This window comes from Nyctibius grandis, chromosome Z, assembly GCF_013368605.1.
Source record: "Nyctibius grandis isolate bNycGra1 chromosome Z, bNycGra1.pri, whole genome shotgun sequence".
In the NCBI taxonomy this organism is placed as follows: domain Eukaryota; kingdom Metazoa; phylum Chordata; class Aves; order Nyctibiiformes; family Nyctibiidae; genus Nyctibius; species Nyctibius grandis.
This window is the reverse complement of record NC_090695.1, coordinates 62,305,586-62,321,094: the sequence shown is the minus strand read 5'-3', so window position 1 is coordinate 62,321,094 and position 15,509 is coordinate 62,305,586. Positions and strand designations below refer to the sequence as shown.

General features: G+C 36.6%; 1 protein-coding gene across 2 annotated transcripts in view; it reads left to right on the top strand.

Moving 5' to 3' along the window:
• The window catches only part of FBN2 (fibrillin 2), a 191,112-nt gene that overhangs the window by 134,607 nt on the left and 40,996 nt on the right, over positions 1-15,509 (top strand). For both annotated transcript variants that reach the window (XM_068422044.1, XM_068422045.1), the window contains exons 34-41: positions 53-178; positions 2,919-3,041; positions 3,427-3,549; positions 8,210-8,371; positions 9,437-9,505; positions 10,147-10,272; positions 11,408-11,533; positions 12,092-12,244. In XM_068422044.1, coding sequence (XP_068278145.1) covers positions 53-178; positions 2,919-3,041; positions 3,427-3,549; positions 8,210-8,371; positions 9,437-9,505; positions 10,147-10,272; positions 11,408-11,533; positions 12,092-12,244 — 1,008 coding nt within the window. The remainder of the gene's footprint in view (positions 1-52; positions 179-2,918; positions 3,042-3,426; positions 3,550-8,209; positions 8,372-9,436; positions 9,506-10,146; positions 10,273-11,407; positions 11,534-12,091; positions 12,245-15,509) is intronic.

Sequence of the window (15,509 nt, the reverse complement as noted above, 5' to 3'; positions counted from 1 at the left end):
GTATTTTGCTAGTGAAACGCATAGTTTCGAAGAAATTTTCTGTCTCCCACAGATGTTGATGAGTGTGCAGAAAATGTTAATCTGTGTGAAAATGGACAGTGTTTGAATGTCCCTGGTGCCTACCGTTGCGAGTGTGAGATGGGATTCACTCCTGCCTCGGATAGCAGGTCGTGCCAAGGTAAGCCACTGGTACTTCAAGTTCATTTTCTGAGTTTGGGTTGGCTGCCATAAAGCAAACAACGAGAAGTGCTGGAACGACCTCAACCTGGAAGCAGAATATTCAGCACATGCTTTACATGTAAGTAATTTCTTTAAGCAAGGATTATTTTGCAGTCTGAATTATGTGGAAGGTAGCTTTCATCTTTGTATGAAGTTTTCCTGGCCTTTGTCCAAAAACCCCAGAGTAGAGGTTTGGCTCAGTAATTTTGTTTTTTTAATTACTTCTCTTCTTTTTGTCGCTAGTGAATAGTGTGTGGAAAATCCTGTGTTCATCACTGTTTTATTTAGTGTGTTTGCATAGGACACACAAACTGCATTAAGTGACCTCATTTTAAAATAAATGTTTTCAGGAAAATTGAAGTAGGCAAATCACTGCTATATTTGACAAGTTTGTAACACTCCTTAAAATGCATACTGGAGATTTTTTTATCATCACGCTTTCACTCAATATTGTACCAGATCATGTGAAGTCCAAAAGGAATTATCATCTTTTTAGTCCAGTTCAGCCTCTGTTTCCTGTTGTGTTCTTATGTCTTTTTTTTTGTTTAATATAAGAGAACTGTGTATTAGATAAAGTCTTCTTAGCTGGCGCTCCAAAGCTTTTTGACTTACTTCATATTTGATGGTGGAAACCGCATAATGTCTTAGGAAATCAAAATTCTTGATGGAACATTAAAAGCAGATTCCAGAATGTAGTCTCTAAAATTCAGTCCATAACTTGTCACGTTCAAACATTCAGGTGTACATGTGGGAATCAGACTTCTAGCTGCAGAGAAATTGTAGATACTTCTGAAAAATAAGCTGCACAACTGTTTTGGTCAGATCTATTAATAGTTACCAAGTATTGTCAATCATCTTTACTGAATTTCTCAGTGCAGCTCGGTTAGTTAGTCATATTGTAGTCATGCCAATGTTCTAATAAAAATCCCCAAATAGATATCAGCCAATCAATGTTTTGAAAAACAGTATGATTCTAATTGTTGGGACAACTGGTCACCAACATTTAGCTTTTCAATTGGTCCACAATGATGCTCTGAAAAATAAATTGAAGAATTTTGGAAAAATGCTTGGTATATCGGTATATTACTGTGATTCAGACAGAGATCTGAAAGCATTCCATAGGTCAAATTGTGCCATTGGAGAACTAAAAGATCTGGGTGCTGAACACTTAAAAGCAGTTATCTTTTTTTGTTGTTGTTTTAAAGTTGATATATTAATTTCTCCTATGATAAGGTGACTCCTTGGCTGATTTCTGCAATCAAGGGTCAAAATCCAAAGCCTGGATTTAGAACAATAATTGTAGTACAAATAATTCATCCCATTTCTTCAGAACTGCCTTGAGATATCAGTACATTAGCGCTTCTCAATGATACAGTCTTTTCCATAACTTTATAAAGCTTCATCTGAACACAAGTTATGTTCATGACCTGATTTGGAGGTCATTCCGTGGCTATACTCCAAGGTACTTAGAAACATTCCTTTAATTTCCAGTTTAAATTTACTCAGGACTGTTGGATATTAGGCATTTATCTTAAATTTCATTTTCCCTTAAAAATTTCTCTCCCCCTCAAAAGTTACCCCTTCTCATATGTTCCTATAAAGAGGTATTATATCACTTCTCAAGCCTGGGCTAAGGCGAGTAAGCCAAGTTCAAAATAGATATTTCATTACTCTCACCATTTTAACATCCCTTTTTTACACCTTGTCCAGTTTTAGTTCGTCACTCTTAAACAGAGCACTGTACACAGAATTTCAAATGAAGATTTAGCTGTGCCTTGTAAAATGGTATTAATGCTTTCCACTTTCCTGTCTCTGCTAAAAATAGCTCACTAGTACATGCTAGAGTTGCGTTAGCCTTTTGCACAGCTGCTTTATTTTGGCAACTTTAAAGTCTTGCTATCAGATAGTACATGCAGGTTTTTTTCCGCTCTGATCTTACTTACCTTCAACTCAGAAGTCCTTTAGAGTTTGTGTCTAGAACCATAACTTTGCACTCTGTGCTGTTAATATTTAACTCCTTTTCTAGCACTGTACTTGACAGAGTCATCTAATTTTCTATCATTGTTTATTTCATCTTCAATTTACATGAGCACACAGGCAGTCCTTTACATGCATTTTAGCTGACCAGTATGTAGTTACTATGTACCTGATTTAACGTGGGCTTGAGAAAATAATGGATAATTCTTACTTCCTATATTCCATTTCCCTATATTCTTTCTCCGAGGAGACATAAGTAACTGTCGATGCCTACTCCTCCTCTTTCTTAGTATAGTTTTTTCCCACAAGAATGGTATTTTGAAAATCTTACTTGCCATTAGTAAGAAATGTTGTAGACTATGAGCTAGGAAATGACTGACAGCCTTGTATGGTGTTACGCTTCATTCTGTCTAACGCACATTTTGTAAGGAACTTACTGGCTTTTTGACTTAGCTTTCATTTTGAGTCCTGAGAAGTCAGCTTTGCTATTTTACTTCACACTAGGTAGAACAGGAATAAGTAACAAGCAGCTTAATGGAGAATGCCTTACAAATCCCTAGATATAGCGTTCTACACAGAACCAGAAGTGATTACTCTGTTGCTTTTTTAAATCTTTCTTTTAAGTTACATGTGTCTTCATTTGCTTTTAGTAGTACAACACACTATTGTAATATTAATATGGTAATGATATGTAACTTTCTGTTCTTAATATATTCCTTCAGATATCGATGAGTGCTCCTTCCAGAACATATGTGTATTTGGCACCTGTAATAATCTACCAGGAATGTTTCATTGTATCTGTGATGATGGCTATGAACTAGATAGAACCGGGGGAAACTGTACAGGTATATCTCTTCTGTTCAGAAATATGTCAAGACTTACCTTTTTTTTTTTAATTGCATCAAGCTAAGTTAAAGATCAGTTCAACAAACAAGCCTTGTATTCTCTTACAACAATGAGAGTGCATTTTTCCCCACTAAACAAGCAATGTGTAGAATTACATGCTTTGGAGTTGGTTTAAGAATGGAATAAAAAGAATGGCTTCTTAAATATGCAGCTGTGCAAAGGTTATTCCTAAATGTTTGATGAATTATTAGTAATTCCTTTGTTCAATTTCAGCTAAAATTCACTGGCATTTGAAATTTTCTTGCCCATTTTGTCTTAAAAAGTAAAATTATTATTCTTTTCTCTCCAGTGAGCAGATTTATAAATGTAACCTTCCTATTTTAGATATCGATGAATGTGCCGATCCCATTAATTGTGTTAATGGTCTTTGCGTAAATACTCCCGGAAGGTATGAGTGTAATTGCCCTCCAGACTTCCAGCTGAATCCTACTGGAGTGGGTTGTGTGGGTAAGTAAGAGGCCTGAAGTATTACTTTAGAAATCACAGCTAAGGTGACTGTTTTGATGCAAACTGGGGTAGCAAGACAGAAAAATTATACTTCCACATGCTGCATATCCTGTTATATAGTTTTCTAGAGATTATATTAATTATTTTAACTGATTGTGTTTATACTTTCTTTAAAATACACCTTTTTAAAAGTTGTCGAAACATGTATTATCTGCATTTCTATTCTCCTGACAGTCAACAATTCTCATTTAAAATGAATTTTTTAATCCTAGATGTATCTTGGGACTGATTTGTGTGTTTAGCTTAAGTGTCAACTGGAATTAAAACTGATTGTGGTACCCATTTGGCTGGAAACAAAGTAAAATACATGTTTCACTCTAGTTTACATAATTCTCTCTGGCTTACTCAGATTTAAAGTGATTTTTCATTACTTTTCCCCCTTGGTACATGAAATAGGACTGTCATGTGATTAGAGTATATAGTAGTAGTCTAGGGAAATTTTGGGGAAGAGGAGGGTTGAGAGGGGGGCTAAAGTTCAACCATAAGGTTTTATGTGTTATCTGGGGAAAGCCTTCTAATTTTTTATTTGGAAAATAGCTTTTTTATTTCATTACCTTGGGAAGACTCAAATTCTCCAGAATTGGTAGTTAGAACTCTACCCATTTTCAAAACGTTTACAATAATACTACAGTGTGGTGGCAAATGAATATATTCTAAGCAAATAATTTCTAAAGAAATGCAGATTTCCTTCAGAACAAATTTTATTGCTCATCTTTTCCATTTTTCTCCATTTTCTGCCTATGAATGTTCTCTGTTGCTTCTCTGGATGCTAGAAACAAGTCCTGTTTGAGACCTTTAGATGTCCACAGTCTTGACCAATTTATTCTAAAACTTTAAACTGAGATTTTTAAAGATGAAGTGAATTTATGTAATCTATTCCCATTGAATTCGAAACCTGTGTTTCTGTTTCCCATAGACTCTTCTGACAATTCCTGCCTTAACACTTTTCTTCTGCAGTTGCAGTCTGAATTAAGCTTTTAGCTTTACCTCAGCTGAAGATTCAGTTGAAGCAATGAAATCCTGCCTTTTTCGCTCCCCTTCTGCAGCATATAAACAGCAGATAATCTGCAGCATATAACTACTAAGATCCTCATTTTTTTCCTACAACCAGATACTGTGTATGATCAGCCCTGCAAGCCCTGAATTACTACCAAAGAATTTAAGTGATCTTTGAAGAAGTTTATGAGAGTCAATTATCCTACTGCTAGATGATTTGTATTTCGCTAAAAAATGGGAGTTTGAGTTGGCACTCTACTTTGGGACCAGTTGTCCCAATGACATTTTTGGCAGGGGTCCCATGCTTCCTCAAGAAAGCCTCCACAGTGGAAGGGAACTTAGTTAAGGGTAAATCTAAGCAACTCTAGAGTCCCAAATGAGAGAGCAAGCCCTCCCCTTCTGAAGAAAAAGTGTTGAATAAGAAAATGGTAGAAAAACTATTTGACCCTTCCTTATTTCTATCCTGAGGAAATACTACTAGGGCTGTCCCTTTCTCTAGTACCAACACTCTTTCCTTTCGCTTGTGTAAGAAGCATTTTTAGTTTCTCAATGACTGTACAGAAAAGAGACTCCCAAGACTTAGGCCCCTGAGCAAACATGTTTTTTTTCATCGGGTTTTGGTTTTCTCCCAAGCTCAGTTTTAGACAGTGGCAGAACTGGAATCCACTTATCTGGCTGTGGGAGGGGCTGCAAGCCTTGGGTGTACACTTTCCATCTCTCTACAGCCTGATTCTATGACAAAGTGCAAAAACTCACTCAGTGAACATTCAGCTTTTGTTTTTGATCAAAGTCTCTGCTTTTGTTTTTGAGCAAAGTCTCTGCTTCCCATGAAATATCATCAGAGTAAGATAATAGAAATAAAGCTCTAATCCATGAATGTAATGACACTTTAGTGCCTGGTTTTTTAGGAGCCATTGAAGAGATGGGGCACCATGTGCAACTAAAACCGTATTAGTTATACTATTTTATATGATTACAGGCATTGTTAGGCTTCGAACTCTTTTTCTTTCACCAGCAGTTCTCATTTGTCATATTTCCAGAGGGTTAAATGATTTTGCATGGGAAGTGGGAACAGAAAGAGTTTCCATTCCAATGCGGCTGTGCTGCTTCTGGTTCTAGATTTGGTATGCTTTGGGTATGTCTACTTTACTGACTTACGCAGTCCAAAGGGGGAAAAACTGAAGTTCAGTTTGCTTGTGATCCCTTATAGTCTCAGGACTGCAATTCCAAATTGCAGCTTTGCTTGCAATGATGTTTGTATCACTGGCACATGGTAAAACTTTACCCAGTTTTCACTCTAAGCTTGTAGTCATTTGGGGAAAAAAAAAAACAAACACAGAGGCTAGTAGGCCTCACCACGAAAAAGGAAAGTTTCTTGCTTCTGGAATGCACAAGTTGTGTAGGAAAATGTTCCAGAAAATCCTTGTCAAAGGATAGCAATTTCTGGTTCTCTTCAATAGCACTGTCTCTTGCATGCTTGAGTAAAAAAGGCAGAGGAATTGAAATTCCAGTTGCTTTCAGAAGAAACAGAAATATTATCCTTGGCAAAGAGGAACATGGTGCCGTGTCAAGACCGTTCATGTGAGGAGTAAACCGAAACCTAAAAGTCTTGATGGACTCAGTATCAATATTCTGCTAGAGAATTCCAGACACTGCCTTCATTCCAAGGTCATTGTCTCCTGTTGTTCTTAATGCCAAAACAGTCATTGTTTTTCACTTTTCATAAGAAGAATGAAGTCAAATCTCTTCTTGGCTTCTCTTAAAAAGGCAGATGTCTCATGCTGTCATGGATGGGGAGAAGCATGCCGTTCCTCTGAGAACCGGAGGCGATAGGTATTCTCAGAATAACCACATTTGGGTTGTTTCAGCTCAAGTCCACAACGAGAGCAGGATGTGCCCTTTTAAAAAGGCAGTTCATTTTACTCTCTTCTATCATTGTCTTAAAAAAAAAGGACTTCCACTCTAACATATACTGATCAGTGATCTCAGGTAAATCTTGCCTCTAGGGAGATAAAGATATCCTGCTTTTGAAGTCTTCTCTCTTTCCATCAGAGGCTCAGAGGTACAGAATACTTGCTTCTGCCACTCAGTTCTTAACTGAGTATTTTAGCTTTACAACAATGTGCATTTATGGTGAAATACTGAAATTTGTTGTAGAATATGTGAGGCCCAGGAACATCGTCCTTTTTCACAATCTCTGTTACAGTATGCTCTTAAAACTCCACAGAAAGATTGACCCAAACTTGTCTATTAATGCTTCTATTTGAATAAATTTAAATCCTTTGGAAAGCTTAAAGGTTTTCTTTTGCTTGTTGTTAAGATCCTTTAAAAGAAAAAGTTCAGTCTGAAAATTAATGTGAAGTTGTGTTTTTATATTACACATATTAAACTAACTTAAGTAGTTTCTAACAATTCAGAAAGTTGCCTTGAAAGTTTTTTCATAGATATGTCCCGAACCTCAGGATAACTTGAAAACCCATGTCTATCAAGACATTTGTTAAGCTCTGGAAATTTTGCAAGTGTGAGATACCCACATTTATCATACTGTGTTCATTTTACTCCAGGTAAATTGCTAAGGCTGTAGCGTCTGGCACTTGCTGCAAGCATTAAATCAAAAATGTGATATTTCTTGGTAAAATACGCATTTGGGAAATCGTTCAAAAATTCACTTATAAGTTTCTTAGTCATACCATTAACAGAAATAGTAGAAATGCAAAAAGATACTGCAGCCTTTATACAATTAATTTATCAAAAAAGTTTTGAGTGCATTTCTGTGCTTTTTCAGAGGAAACCTTTGATAGTAAGTCAATTCATAGAAATTATCTTTAAAATTATAACGCTACTCGAGGAAATTAATGTTCATCTTACTTGGCTGTAATAAGAAATATTATAATTTAGTATCCTCTCATTCCTTATATTTATGACTCACTGCTAGTTACTTTCTGTTTATAAAGAACGAGGAGACAATATGTGCAACAGTAAGAAAACTTGTAGCTTTACTTAGATTCCTTGCTCATTCTACTGATGCCAGCAGTTGTCTAAATTATTAAGGAACAGTTTGAGCAAACTAATAAACTAATTTTCCTCAAACCTATTGCACATTTAGATTGTTTGTTTCAATATCAATGATTTTTGGAGAATTTCTTTGCTAGTGGAAGAATTCTTCCAGTGACATTGCGTTGTTCTGTGATTCCATAGAAAAATACGTAAATTCTAATTCCACAAGGAAGAGTCATAGCCTAGTCACAATCAGAATACGGAGAAGAAATACTAACAGCAAACTGCAGCAAGGTTTCTGATATTTTCTGGAGTGAAAGATTGAAAATAGTAGATGTGCTACATTATGGTGTGAGTTTGGAAGACCTGCGAACATTTTAAACTCATCTCTGGGTACTTAGGAAGCTGAAGCTACCCATTTTCCCTGCTGTCTCTCTCAACATCAGTAACTGCTGGTGTACAAGAGTGTTTTGAGCTTGCCAGTGCCTTCAGAAGCACAATGTTACCTGCATTCCTGCTTCTAGATATGAAATGTTAAAATGAATGCCTGCTGTTCCTTTGTGCAGATCATTGTGTGCAGCTGTAGTCATATGTGCTTTATACGTAGATAACCGTGTCGGCAATTGCTACCTGAAGTATGGACCACGAGGGGATGGGAGCCTATCCTGCAACACTGAAATTGGGGTTGGAGTCAGTCGTTCTTCATGCTGCTGCTCTCTGGGAAAGGCTTGGGGAAACCCCTGTGAGACGTGTCCCCCTGTAAACAGCAGTAAGGAAATGTTCTCTTACTCTCCCCCCACTCTCATATTATAGAAGATGCTAACAAGAGATGGAAAAAGTATTTGAAATCTTTCACTGTATTACTATAAATTTATCATTTAAGAAACTGATTTTCTTTAAGAGGCAGTGTTCTGGCACAGTTATAAAAGAAAATCTCCCTGCTGCTGTCAGAGGGGTGACGCAGAGGTGTGACTTGAGTATCAGAAAACCTGACCTTTAGTCTTCTGTAACTGACTTGGTGCCTATTCTCACAGTAATAAATCAGTGGTAACTTTAGAAGACACTACCCCCTGAACCAGGCTCGTGTACTTTGGGTAGTTTTGGGCACTTTATTTTATTTTGCTTTTACTTTTCTCCCACCAAAAAAAAATTAAGGTAGTTGCAGATATGCTTGTGTGTATTAAGAATGGAATCGTTTGCACGCATCTGCTAGGAATTTTTACTCAGCAGGTCCATATTGGTAGGGAAATAAAGTAATTAGTAACACTTAGAACTCCAATCATGCCTTTAATTTGGAGAGCTGCAGTAGTTCTCAAATGAGAGTGTTGGGTAACTATTTCTAAGTCACTCTTGAGTACCTTCAAAACAGTTAGCTGATGATATTTAACAATTTTGTAGATCTTTGAAGTTCTTTGAATGAATAGTGCAACAGAAATGTCAAGCATGTTGTTCTTGACAGTCTCACAATAGTATGAAATCCAATTTTAACACATATCTTTATTGATGATATACTGACATTTCATATTAAAGAACTAGTCAAAATGCAAAAGATGGGCCTTTTTAAAGGCACAGTATGGAGAAAACAACATTGTGCATGCTGTAAGAGTATCTGAGGTTATGGTAATGTTTTAAGCAGAACTGTTAATCTTACCTTGATTTGCTACTAATCTAATGCACTTGCTTTATTTACTGTCAATAGGTCAAGAAGAGTAGGAAACCAATGAAAGTAGAGAAGAAGATTCATTAAAAACACAAATGAAATTTTATGTTTCTGTTGTTAGCATTTTATTCTTCATATGACTGACATGCTCTCTCTTATTATACATTACTTTAGCGGAATATAATACTCTCTGTCCAGGGGGAGAAGGATTCAGACCAAATCCCATCACTATTATTTTAGAAGGTGAGTTTATCATAAATGACTGCGATGGCTGGTAATAAAAAAAAAGTGTCATCTTTGGTGAGATGTATACAGGAACATTTTGCAGAAATCATTACATTTAGTGCAAAGCAAAACCCTCTGCTAATATGAATTGGACAACAACATGATGAAAAGGCATACTGTAAATTAATACTGAAGAAGTACAACAGTATTTCAGTAGGAAAATAAGCTGATGCATACCTTTTGTGTGCCTCCTCACTTGAATTGGCCTTTGAAATCGGCCCTTGAAGGATAAGTCATTTATGAAAATTATAGCTTATCAGTGGAAGGTATAAGTTTCAGGAAATATTAATTGGACAAAGAAGCTCTGGTTCCAATGAGTGTGCAGGAATGAGGAATTACATGCCAAATTCCTGTAAACAATAATGGAAGTTGAACTTCATGAGCTGATCAAGCTGAAACGTGCTCCTGAAGAGCTATTTAAATGGCAGAGAATGAGCATCTCATCCATGCTTTCACAAAGTGCAATTTGGAAGCAAACAAAAAATCCACATGACAGTTAAAATCTGCTAGTTGGTAAAATTTCAGGAGAGTACTTAAAGTCTCTTGTTTCTTTTCATTTGGAATGAAAATACGGTGGGTTTTTTCTTCTCTGTTTTCAGACATTGATGAATGTCAGGAACTGCCAGGTCTCTGCCAGGGTGGAAATTGCATCAATACTTTCGGCAGCTTCCAGTGTGAATGTCCAAAAGGCTACTACCTCAGTGAGGAGACAAGAATCTGTGAAGGTTGAGTCCCTTGAAATCTTCTTCTCTATCACAGTGCAGTTATTATGAAAAATATTGTCATTTTTAGCCTTAAATCCGTAAGTGGATATGGTATCCACACCTTTACCTAAAATCTTCTCTAAAATAGTTATCTTTAGCATCAGTGATATGATTAATATAAAACTTGAAATGCAACACTTGAATATACTAATGTTTATTCCTACAAGATAGATCTCAGCTGTGTGTGTTCAGTAAAGTAAGGTGGCTATTTATGATTTCTGGCTTCTCACTTCAACACCTTGTATCTGCTGCTAATTTCACTAGGCTCCCTATATTTTAAGTGAGAAAAGGTGTCCTCTTCACAGTATTTCAGAGTAGCTGTTTAATTGACACAACGTAAAGTTAATATTGGTCTTCCTTTTGTGTTTGAGATTTGTCATAAGTGCTAGAACCGGAAATTGTAAATATACCCAAAAATTTAAAGAATCTGTTGTGGTTTCTCCTAGTTTGGAGTGTTGTAAGTCAGCTTCCCCTTCTTCATTTACTTTGTGAGGAAAAAAAAAATCATCTCCTTTAAAAACAGAGCCTGTGAATCCTGAGGGTTTGCTAAGCTCAGATGAAGAAAACTGACCAAACTGGGTTTGAAATTAAAATGGTATGGGAAGAAAGTCTTACACCCCAAGTACTTTCAATAGGAAGATCCAAGGTTAGAGCAGCAAGACTAAGTCATTATTGAGCTTGCCTATTTCTAAACATAGTACTTCAGAAGTAATTTTTCAGTGGAGTAGTGAACACATTAACAGAACTGAAAAGTGACAGTAATGTTCCTGTGAGAAGACGGCATGAATGTCTTTTGTGGAGCCAGTGGGCACAAGGTGCTCTAGTTTCAATGGTAGATTTAACAACTCTGAATTTATTTAGGGTATTCTCTTGCTCTTCACTGGCTGGACTTAACAGAGGTTAACAATATTACTTTTCAGCAGCTGTTACAATAGCTACCTAACCCAAATCTGAACTGTATTTTCCAAGCTAGCCTTTAAATGAAACATTTTTGTTGTCTTAGCATGGTTTCTTATGGTCATGTTTCTCAGAAATATTTGCTAGGATTTGGTCCTCTTTTCTCATGTTGATTTTAGTGTTTTCGCTTGGTCTCTAGATATTGACGAGTGTGTTGCACATCCTGGTGTCTGTGGTCCTGGCACCTGCTACAATACCTTGGGGAACTACACCTGCATTTGCCCACCGGAATATATGCAGGTGAACGGAGGACATAACTGCATGGGTATGCAAAACGTCATCTTTACTAGAACTGTCTGAATATCACGCTTTTGGACCCAGCCTCTCTGCTTAAAATTTCCTTTTAGGTGAAGCCAGTTCTGAAGACTTGCATTGCTTTTTCCTACCTTTAGCTCCCAGACAGTTATGTCATGTAGCCAGGAAAGAGATCTCAATGACTGACATGCAGTGTTCAAGTGCTCTTATTCCTTAACAGAACTCAGAAATCTTTTTTTATTTTCACTAGTAGTTTCCAAATGGTAGGGTTTACTATACAAATGGATCTGATGAGCATCTACAGTATGCTTCTGGTTCCTTGGGAATTTTCTTTTTTCCCCTTTGTGTCTTTGAATGAAAACTGAAAATATGTCAAATTTCAGGTAAGTCTAAACCAAAGACTGTATATTACTTCAGTCCTTAAATTATTTTAAATGCATCCGTGCGTATGCTTGGGTTGCATTCAGAAGCCACAGTTAATGAACCACTCTCTAGATTGGTAGGGGGTTGATATTTACTTAAATTAGTTTGTTGGTTACTTCATAAGTAATTCTTTTCTCACATCTAGACATGAGGAAAAGCTTTTGCTACAGAAGCTATAATGGAACCTCCTGTGAGAATGAACTGCCATTCAATGTGACCAAAAGGATGTGTTGCTGCACATACAATGTTGGGAAAGCCTGGAACAAACCTTGTGAACCATGTCCAGCTCCAGGAACAGGTAAAGACTGCTATAATTATCCCATTTTGTTACTTTCTTTGTTCATCTGCTCCTTTGACCTATTAGCTAAAGTTAACATTTCAGTCCCAAAAAAGCAGAGTGACAATACCCTGCCATCCTGTCACTGGCTGGATTAAGTCTTGGTGTGCTAAACAAGAATATGTATTTCTTCTGTATTTTTAAGTATCACTCCATATTGAGTGGAAAGATACAGCTTGAATAGTTTGAAGTCACCAATCATTCCCCCTGGATGAAAAAAATCTAATCTAGATCCAATTATTTAGACTTTTTTTTTAGTGATGGGGTTCTGTAAAATGAGTATGCTGTGGTTGTTTTATTCTTTCTAACAAATACTAAGGCTTTCAGAGGTCTTGTATGGACTTAGAATTACTTTCAGTTATTTAGATTTATGCCAAAAATCTATGTTTGTGTAGGTAAGACCCACCAGGGTGGCACAGTAGGCTTAAGCAAGTTTTCGGAATGCATACAGAACTCTTGTCTCTAAAGCTGTCGCTTTGAGGTTTCTGGAAAAGCAGTCATCAGGAGTTGAAGATACTGGCTGACAAGAGATGCCTCCTGCCTGGTCTGTCTTCCAGGATAATTAATTTAGCATAGTTTAATTTAGTTACTGCATAGTTGGGGATACATTTATCCTGGTAGTTCTAATCTGTCAGAACAAGAAGATTGGGTTTCATTACTGAGTATGTTGCCTTTCTAGATTTTTCACTTGCATCTTGCATCTGAGCGTGATCCTCTCGGTTGCTTTTACATTTTCTCTGTTGAAGGTGATGAACTTGCAAAAGTTCAATAAGCAGGGCATTGTAAAGGGAAGTAAAAATCCTCTTCTATAAAGGGAGGTGAAAATAATAAGGTACAGTTCTTTTCCAGTTAGTCTTTATGGAGTTCCTTGCCTTGAACAAAACACCCTTGAAAGCTAAACTCAGAAAAATCATTGGTGGGAGAATCACCAACTTGGAACCTGACAGTAGCACCTATCCTTCATTAAAAGATTCTTATATTTGTAAAAGGAGCAAAGGTGCAGAAATAAAAATAAAAAACTCAGATGCCTCTTTAGTACAAACACATTTTATTGCTTAATTGACTTTGCCCCAACTTTACTGCTGCTAAACCCATACGTCTGCTTCTGCATCATTTGTGATGTTAGTGTGAAGAATGTATTACTTTCATTCCAAGTGGTTTATCCTGGTGACATAAGGAAAACAGCAGATAATTGAAAAAAGACTTTTCCCCACAAGCAGTATAGAGGAGGAAAATGGGACTGAAAAGAAGAAACAGCTTCTTCCTTTTCTTTCTTAAGTAGGAGAAGGGAGAATGAAGGAATGTTCCTAGCAGTGAGGAATGGGAGATGGAAATAAGCTTGAGAGAGGAAATACATGTTTGCTGTCACAGAGAGCTCATAAAATTCTTTCCCATAGTCATTCATCTCAGTGCCATAAAATTGTCATCATGATGACAACATGATGAGAAAAATACAGCAAAGTACTAGCAGGAATTCATGCAATTAATATTCTTGGATGGAAGAAAGAATTCTCCTTTTAAATTGGAAGACTGAAGTTCTCAAAAACTTCTGCAGCTTTTAAAGATTTGTTAAGACAATTCCAGTTATTCTGCAAGCAGTTATAGGATTAAAATATTTCCTGAAATATTTCAATATTGCCTTGTTAGCTCTTCTAAATGCCTTTACTGTATTTGGAGACATGGTTGAACCTTTTTTCACCATGAAAAGAGACTGCATGAGGGATCAAACACAAATTCCAAGTGTAAACAGCTGAATAGCTGTACTTACATGGTATAATCAGTTGTTCGGATATTTGGGTGGTAGCTACGCATCACAGACAGGGGTTATGATACGCTGACCTTAGCCAGTTTGCTACACTGAGCCCAGTAGTTCATTAAGAGCATTATTCTGCTCTGATGAGAATAATGATTATATTGTTCCTCTAAATGAACTTCACATGCCAATGCATTTGCATTTTTTTTTCCTTTGTGAACAGAGCTCTTTATTCCTTTTCATATATTTATGCTTCACAATCAATCTCTGTTTGATGACTTTTGGTAGTAAAGACTGTATTGCTTAGTTTTACACATTATACAGATCATACCCATTACCATACAGACTTTAATCATAAATCATCATTCTTATTTGTTTGTTTCTCCACCCAAACAAGTGTAAAAAGCTGCTTCACTAAAAGGTAACCATGTATTTACAGAACTCTTTCATGGTTTGGTCATTTCAGAAGTGTGTGACCTCAGAGATGTTTTTTCCTGTTAAGTGATAGATCTTTTTGTCCTAAAAAATAACACAGTGATAAGTATATAGGATTTTGAAATATTTTTTGAGTCATTGATGTGAAGTCAAGCTTTCAGAAAGTAAATCTCTGGTGAGTTTGTGTATGGATAATTTAGCACTATGTGTAAATGCATTATCATACAGACCTTACCTAATTACATGCTCTTTTTCTACACAATACAAACTGAAAAAAATATGGAAAAACTCTATTAAACGGAATGCATGGAACACGTAGGTAGCATAACACAGAATGAAAGAAGGCCTGCAACCCTCAGAGCCTCTTCTTCGTCCTCCCAGACCTGATGTGTTAGGCGTTATCACAGGAGTAGGTTATCATTGCCCACGGAGACACGGTAGTGAACACAAAGCCCTCTTTTTATATAGTATGTGTGTTTCATAGGTTTACTGACAGCAGTAAATGGCATAAAGCCCCTTGCAGAAAAGAACTGTTTTCTAACCCTCAAATTTGTACATGTTAATACAAAAGAGCAGAAAATTGTTAGTAAATTGATAGTAAAACACTGTGGCAGGGACTTCTATGGCCCAGTATCCTGTACTGTAAGAATAACCTCAGGAGGCATTAAGCTGTCATTAAAGAATAGGGCAGAAGAAAGAAGAAAATGCTGGAGTTCAGGTATACTGGATCCTAATTTGCTTATACAGGAAATAACAAAGAACGTTTGAGTGTGATAAAAGTATTTTGCCAAATGTCATTTGGAGCCATGGTCAACTAAATTTGCTAGAGTTTTAATAAATAAGAATGTTTGATGTAAGGCAGACAAGAATTATTCAAGTTATAACCCCAGTGGTTAAACTTTACAAAATTATAAGCTACTGAAGAGCTGCCATTAAAATGTAGACGATCAAGAAACTCAAACTACAGCCGGTAGAGAAATGAACTGTCACCGCTCTAGATTAAAGATCATTACTCAAAGGAAAACAGAAGGATCTCCT